Raw genomic sequence first — 7847 nt, 5'->3', positions numbered from 1 at the left:
TTTGCGTGTCTGTACTACACACAGCCAGAAGTGGGGCTGTCCTCTTCACTCTTGGCTCCAAGTAGAGATCCCTCTTCCGAAATGGTCTGCAGTCATTTAAATATGACGTCATCACTTCCGCCCCCCCCCCCCCCTCTCCACCGCCGCCACCAGCCATCCCCCATGCTTCCCTTCGGCCCCCCCCCATTCCACCTTCGGTGTTGGTGGCGCTAGCTGCTCGCTGCCTACAGAATCCAACATGGAGTAACCGGAGATGGGGCTCGTACGGGGCCATCCTCACCGAGACGGACGCGCAATCTCAACAGCGGCACGTTGGCACCGGGAGTGCGGGAGCCCGCGCCAGCAGAGAATTCTCCAAGGAATTTACACTTTTTATGGACGCGCACTGAAATAGTGCAGGGATAACATGTAGGACGAATAAGGGAAGGAGAGGAGGGGGAGAGAGAGAGTGAGCGAGAGACAGACAGACAGAGAGGACAAAAACAAACATCTAAAGGGAAATAACGGTTGGAAAAATCGTGGTTGGCGTTTGGCTTTGCAACACTTGTCTTGGACGCGGACGCAGACAATATGAAGCCAACACAATGTGTGCGTGCGGGTGGATTTTATTGTAGGTGAAACGAGAGAAAAATGAGCGAGGATACACACCCAGACGAGTGAGTAGAACGGGGGGATGGGGGGGGGGGCTGTCCTTTTTTTCGGGGTCTGTGTTATGTGAACGTGTGAATGTAACTCCTGTTGTGCTTGATGTTTGCATGCTAATTACCTCAACCAAAAGGCTCACAGGCGAATGCAACTGCATGGGGTCTTTTGCTTGCGGTTCCTGGCGCTTTGTCTTTGCTGTATGCGAGAGGGGGGACTGGCGGCGGGCGGTTGGGCCCCCTCGCCTTCCTCGCTGCACGGTTCCAGACTTTCAGCTCGGAGAAGGAGGGCTGGGGGGAGGGGTTGGAACGGAAACATTTTGTAAAGGGACTTACAGTGAATAGAGTAATATGTCGTCGTTAAGCCTTGCCGAGCAATCCGCCGAAAGAGGAAATAATCGATTACCGAGGAAACTTTATTCTCTCGCGACCTGATCAATCATTAGTGTTCGCTGAATCGAAGCGTTGAAGCCCGCTCTGTATTTGCATGGTCAAATCGGACATGAAAGTCTTTCTTTGTGGTGAACTGATATGCAACATCCGCCATTTCTTTTTCGTGAATCGCTCTCATTTGCATACTGTCCTTCATTCATAAAAATACCGACGACAAGGCCCCAAGAGGCTGCGCAGTAGGCTACGTTAGCAAAAGTGGATGGGGACAGACAGGCTCAATCTGGTAATTTCTCTGGAAAGTCAAGGCCGAAAATTAATCTATTGTGTCGCGGACCGCTTTCACGTCTCCCACGACATGCCGAAGTTTATTCCGCAAACGTCGAGGACATTAGCTTCAGCCTCGTGTCAACATGTTGCCTATGAGCTAAAGCTTCGTAGATGACTGACTGTAAAATAAAAGACAACATTTCCCAGGCTTCGCCGGTGAAAATCTCGTGACACCTTTGCTCAGGCTACTCTGTGACTATGAAGATTACATTTGTGATTTGCATCGAATAGTCGGACTTGCTAGATTAGTCGCATCAAGTTCAAAACTCTCCAACAATGTAAAGAGTGGTGAACTCGTGTCACACAGCAACTCCCAAGTAGCCTAACAAAGCTTACATAGTTTAGACTCAGGGTATTTATTGTGGCTACATTGTATTGATATGACTTGCCTATGTTGCAACACCGTAGAGTGTATCCTGTTATAGTTACAATTGGCAACATTCGTCTACTCTGGGCAAGGCTATAACTTTGTAGCTAATGTGTCATTATGCAGGTTTCTGCCAGCAATTTAATTATTTGACCAGATAAGTTAGGTGCCCTTCTGTATAATGCAGTAGCCTACCTCGTAAATTGTGTTTTGAAATCTACATTAAATCAGATATTTGTTATAGGTCTGTGGAGTGCATTGTAGACACGTTCAGCAAGTAAAAAGGCCGTTTGACCTAAATGAGGGTTCCACCTTTTATTGTTGAAATTTATGGCCGTCTTTACACACCCTTTTAGTTAAACACATGACTCAAGTTGGAATGCTCAGAGCCATATAATAGTTAGAAGTTATGAAATGTTTACTTTTTATCGATCGCGGAAAGATTAGGTTGGTAGGACAACTCCCCATCTGTGTAAAAAAAAAAAAAAAAACGAGTGAATAGTGTAAGGCCTAAACAATGACCTCCCAAGTTCAAGAACTGGCAAATGTCGAAATAGAAAATGCATGTCTAAGACAATCTGTCTGATGTGCTGTTCTGCTTATTGATTTATTGATTCAGTTGCTTGTATTAAAGCCTTCAGTTCAACACAGACTTGTGTCAGACATATTTATATGTTCCTAAAGTGGAACGACCTCCCTCCAATTCAGAGCACAGTGCAGATCTGGCCAGTAAGCTATTTGAGAGGTGACAATTCTGTGGACACCAGTTGAGAGGGGGGGGGGGGGGGGGGGGCAGCAGGACGACAATGCATGTGTTTGGAACATCCACTCCCTCTTATGATTGGATGAGCCTAATAGGAATCTCTGACAATTAACTACTAGCATTGGCCCTCCATTTACAGACCAACTTTGTGTTGAGTGCGTCCTCCTACTAGGGCAGTGTGGAGTTCACGCTTACAAATAAGAGTACATACTATTACAAAAGCAAAAGTTTACCCCTTTGCTTTAAAACTTAAACTGTTTAGTAGATTTGGTTAAAAATGTGTCAGACAAATGTAATGTAATGTAAAATGCTGGCTGTTTGGCCCCTACAAGTTGCCTGCTGCTGGCATCCGGTGTTGTTTTGTGGCGTCTGACATTGGATAAAGATAGTGATGCAATTTTGAAACCAAAGTCAAAACTCAAGCCTAAATCAGGGGTGTTGTGCCTTTGGTGTGGCATAGGCCTACTCATTACACAATAAATAAATAAATAAACAAAAAGATAAACAGATGAATAAATAAAAAAAAAACACTGCTAAATTCATGACATGGCAGTGCAAAAGCCTTCCTGCTGAGGCCTTAACCAAATGCAAATTGTGTTAATGTACATCCTCAGTCAGGAAGTCAATATAATCCATTGAGTCGTAAACTCAATCAACCCCTATTCAAACCCCCCCCCCCCCAAAACATCCCAGCGTGAACTTCCAGGCCATTTGGGGTCAGGGGGGTATGAGTCTGTGGGGGTTGGGTGGTCTAGTTAGGTGGTTGGGGTGGGGGGTAGGGTGGTCTAGTTAGGTGGTTGGGGCGGGGAGTTGGGTGGTCTAGTTAGGTGGTTGGGGCGGGGGGTTGGGTGGTCTAGTTAGGTGGTGGGGGGTAGGGTGGTCTAGTTAGGTGGTTGGGGCGGGGGTTGGGTGGGGTGAATGTATGCAATACAGTATGGGTTAGTTTATTGATCATGGTAGTGTGTAGTTTATTAGTTATTATAATGCACTACAGTATGTTATTATTGCATTGTTATTATCTATTGCTCAATCAGTTACTTCATGTGCTCTGTAGTCTATATGGTGATGCTGATAAAACACATTTGAAGTTGTGAGAGAAAAATAATGAGAGAGAGAGATAAAGAGGGAGAGAGAAAGAGAGAGGTATGTTAAATGGCTGTTGACCGAGCCCTGCGCCTCATCCGATACCCACCCCATGCACCACCCCATCCCACTGCTGTCCCTTTTGCCAGTAAAGATGAGCATTGATTTCACACACATACACACACACACACACACATGCACACACACACACACACACACACACACACACACACACACACACACACACACACACACACACACACACACACACACACTCCTCATCCCCCACCCTGCCCTGCTCTCCACAGACGCATTAGCACGTGCTGATCTGTGTGTGTGTGTGTGTGTGTGTGTGTGTGTGTCAGTGAGAAACCTAGAGAGAGTGACAGCGAGCACCCAGTGACTTGTGAGCAGCCAGACAGCACACAGGCCTGTGGTGGAGCATGTCCACATGTCCCTGCTGCAATAACAAGGCACTCTTTCTCTTGTTTAGCTCAAACTATTCAAAGAATGTGTACGTGTGTGTATGTGTGTTATCCTTCCCGCACAACTCGTATGAACCTGTGCACCTCTGGGCATTTTTCCATCCTAAATAGTACAGCATGGGGGGGGGGGGGTTAGTGTGTGTGTGTGTGTTAGAGTGTGTGTGTGTCTGTGTGTGTGTCTGTAAGCGCTTTCAGACATACGTGTAAGACCGGAGGTTCTGCCGATGTTAAACGGTGGGGCTGTATATCTGAACGACATAACCGGTCATATGGAAGTCCGAATTCACCCGGTGTTTATACTACCCCCGACCTAGTATTTCCTCCGGACATTATGTAAATGTGCTGTGTCTGAACGAGGCGTAGAACATGCGGTTAAAATTCACACCTAGTGAGAGGGCGTGTTGGTGACGTTTCTTTCGTGCGTCCATGTGGTTAAATCTGACTTAAATGCCAGTGTTATGATGGAGTGGCATAGTGCTGTCCAGAAAATCTCCGACATGGAAAGATGCAGACATCATGGAGCTACTGTCCATGAGGGCATACAACATTTTGATAAAACACATGAAGGGAATGGCACGTTGTAGCCTACAACTGCATGGCAAGGCCAAACGAATTCAAAAGACTGAATCATCATAAGCAGAAGGCGCTGAAAAGGCAGTAGCCTACAGCGACGTCGTTGACGACAATAACAGGAGTATTTAATAAATTGTTAGCCAACACGGTTTTCTGTTCATTGATAGCCTTAGGCAGAATTAGGCTACAGAAAAGAATACAATATATTTTTTCTCTCCCGGCAGTAAAGACAGTAGATTCGTGTTTAAAATTAAATGAAAACTAAAGGTAGGCTATAGGCTTATTATGCATATGACCATCCAGATGAGGCTGGTGATCTGTCAAGAATGATGAAGATCGTAAGATACAGATGGTTTTATTGTTGCTGTCATTATTACCACAAACACGAATTGACAACGAAACCATGGCGATCGTGGGTTATATCTTGCCTGTTTATTAGGCCATGCACAGCCCTGTCAGAACTCCGTGTAGCATGCATACTGGCAGTTTTCATAAACCATCACCAACTAGTTCGCACTTTGGATATATCGTTGGATTGTGAAAAGCCCAATTTCGAATAACTACAGTACAACAGATGACGTAGGATGCATATTTTGCAATTAGAATTTCGTGTTGGTGAGACCTGTTGCCTATCAGTAGACATGTCATCTCGAGTTCCACGACAGCTTAGCTAGTGCCACCGAAATATGACACTGAAATCCTCTCACTATTGGAGTCGCTCAGATAGAAACAGCTGTAACGTGGTTAGGACACTTTTGCTGTGGAGTGGAGACGCCATAAGTTAGGTGTGGTTTTGACAATCAGAAAAGCAATATACTGAAATAGTTTAATGATGTAAAGTCAAGTGCTGGTCTGGTGTGTGTGCACGCAGTTTTTATTGATGAGTCGGAGTGGCAAGGGCATTATAAAACTTCTCGCTCTTAGGCCTACTCATACACCGCGTTGAAATGGCGTAGCTGTCTAAATTCAAATCATATCATGCTAGGGGAGAAATCGTGGGACATCCATTATTTTGTTATTCAGCACCCATGGTCAAAATATGTTCCCGCGCGCCTGCATTACGTTGAAAACAGATAAATGTGTTTACTCGAAGCACACATACAAATACTGTATGTGCGCACTTACGTGACTATCCTACTTCAAGTATTAGCCTACGCACAATAGATTTCTCTTCTTTAGCCTATAATACATAGGCTACACTTTGTAAACAAAAAGCAGCAGTGACAGGCAGCGGCCGCATCTATTCTGCGTCATATATCTCGCATCTTGTGAACTCTAAGCCCCCACCCCTCACTCGACAACCACACGGAGATTCTGTAATGTGCGTGTATGTCGTTCACACATACCTCCGTATAAGGTCAGTATTAGGTCCGCAGGTTAGCATCATATCTGAATCATCCGAAGGGTAGGACCTCCGTTTGACAAACCTCCGCATGTACTCCGGAGGTTATATCTGAAAGCGCTTTGTGTGTGTGTGTGTGTGTGTGTGTGTATGTGTGTGTGTGTGTGAGAGAGAGAGAGAGAGAGAGAGAGAGATTTTCATATTGAAATGTAAGAGGACTGATAGGAAATGGATTCCAGCCCAGTCCATTGCCGTATCGATATCGCCCAATCAGGTCAGGTCCTCTCCCCTCCCTGTTGGGGCTCCATCGATGCCTCTGTAGCATCACTCACACGTGTAGCGTAGCCACATGCTCTCACTAGCCAGCGCACACACACACACACACGCGCGCACACACACGCACACACATGCGCGCACACACACACACACACATGCACACACATGCGCGCGCACACACACACACACACACACACACACACACACACACACACACACACACACACACACACGCATGCACACACATGCGCGCGCACACACACACACACACACACACACACGTCATGACCTTGTCATAAACATGTCATGTCATGGTGTATGCCGCTGTTGGTCATCAGAATGCTTGATAGCCAATGACAGTGTCACGTTTCATAAACCATGTTAACATTATCTAGCACTGTCATGAAAGCTTTTAGAATATAAGGTGTCAAAGCTGCCTATGACCCACTTGCTTATAGGCGGTCATAACTTCAACCATTTTGAAAGTAGCCAATGACATTATTGATAATGGTCACGTGACATCGTTACGTCACCAAAATGCTGGCCGTCATAGAACTATGATAAAGACATCAGCTAAAGTGTTATTACGATTTGAACGGCATACAGATGACAGTGTTGAGTGTGTTATAGAGTAGAGTTATAGTACCTGGTGTTGAATATGAACCCAGAACAGTGTCATGAGATGGGATGGAGAGAAGACAGAAAAAAATGAGAGAGGGAAATAGAGAAAGTGGAAGGAACGAGTAAATTGCACAGGGAAGGAGTGAGGTAGACAGAGAGAGAAGGAGGGATGAGAAGGAAAGATGAAAAGTGCATAACTGAGTGAGTAAGTGAATGAATAAGAAAGTGAGTGAGTGAGTTTGTGGGAAAGAGAACACCATTGTGACCTTTGACCTGCTAAGATGACATCACCACTGGGTGACTGACTCCTGTAGTATTGTAGTATTGGCTGGTCTAGGCCCCCTCTCTGTGACTGACTCCTCTAGAGTGACTGACTCCCCTAGGACTGGCTGGTCTAGGCCCTCTCTCTGTGACTGACCTTTGACCTCAGTGGTGTTTACTTTCTTAGGGAGGAACCAGGACACCTGCCTGGTTATAACCCCCCCCCCCCCCCATACACACACTCACACTTCTGATAAGAGTTCAATGTAGTGTGCTTCAGGAGGGAGCGGGGTTATAAATGTTGTGGCATTAGCAACAACACACACACACACACACACACACACACACACACACACACACACACACACACACACACACACACACACACACACACACACACACACACACTCGTATCTATTCTACACACATTATTACACATACTTATTTCTTCCTGTCCTTCTCTCTCTCTCTCTCTCTCTGTCTCTGTCTCTGTGTCTGTTCTGTTTCTCCTCTTCGTCCGTCTCACTCTGCTCTACTCTATCTCATTTCCCACAAGCAGGCCAACTACCAGCACCCCCCCCCCCCTCCTCACAATGTCCCAATTATTTCACCTCAAAATCACCCAGGTCTGACACAACCAACCCCCTAGCACTAAGTCCAGCCCCCTTAGCACTAAGTCCAGCCCCCTTAGCACTAAGTCCAGCCAGTGTGGTGA

General features: G+C 46.0%; 1 protein-coding gene across 1 annotated transcript in view; it reads left to right on the top strand.

Annotated features, from left to right (window-relative positions):
- Positions 1 to 204: 204 nt before the first annotated feature.
- The window catches only part of spred2a (sprouty related EVH1 domain containing 2a), a 17303-nt gene continuing 9660 nt past the window's right edge, over positions 205 to 7847 (top strand). The window contains exon 1 of the mRNA XM_076295906.1: positions 205 to 656. Coding sequence (XP_076152021.1) covers positions 631 to 656 — 26 coding nt within the window. The 5' untranslated portion in view covers positions 205 to 630. The remainder of the gene's footprint in view (positions 657 to 7847) is intronic.

Source organism: Alosa pseudoharengus, unplaced genomic scaffold (genome assembly GCF_046254945.1).
Source record: "Alosa pseudoharengus isolate Yale_2024_CS ecotype anadromous, Long Island Sound unplaced genomic scaffold, YU_APseudo_1.1 YU_APseudo_1.1_scf_1, whole genome shotgun sequence".
In the NCBI taxonomy this organism is placed as follows: domain Eukaryota; kingdom Metazoa; phylum Chordata; class Actinopteri; order Clupeiformes; family Clupeidae; genus Alosa; species Alosa pseudoharengus.
The sequence above is the reverse complement of the archived record's forward strand: the minus strand, read 5'-3'. Positions and strand labels throughout refer to the sequence as shown.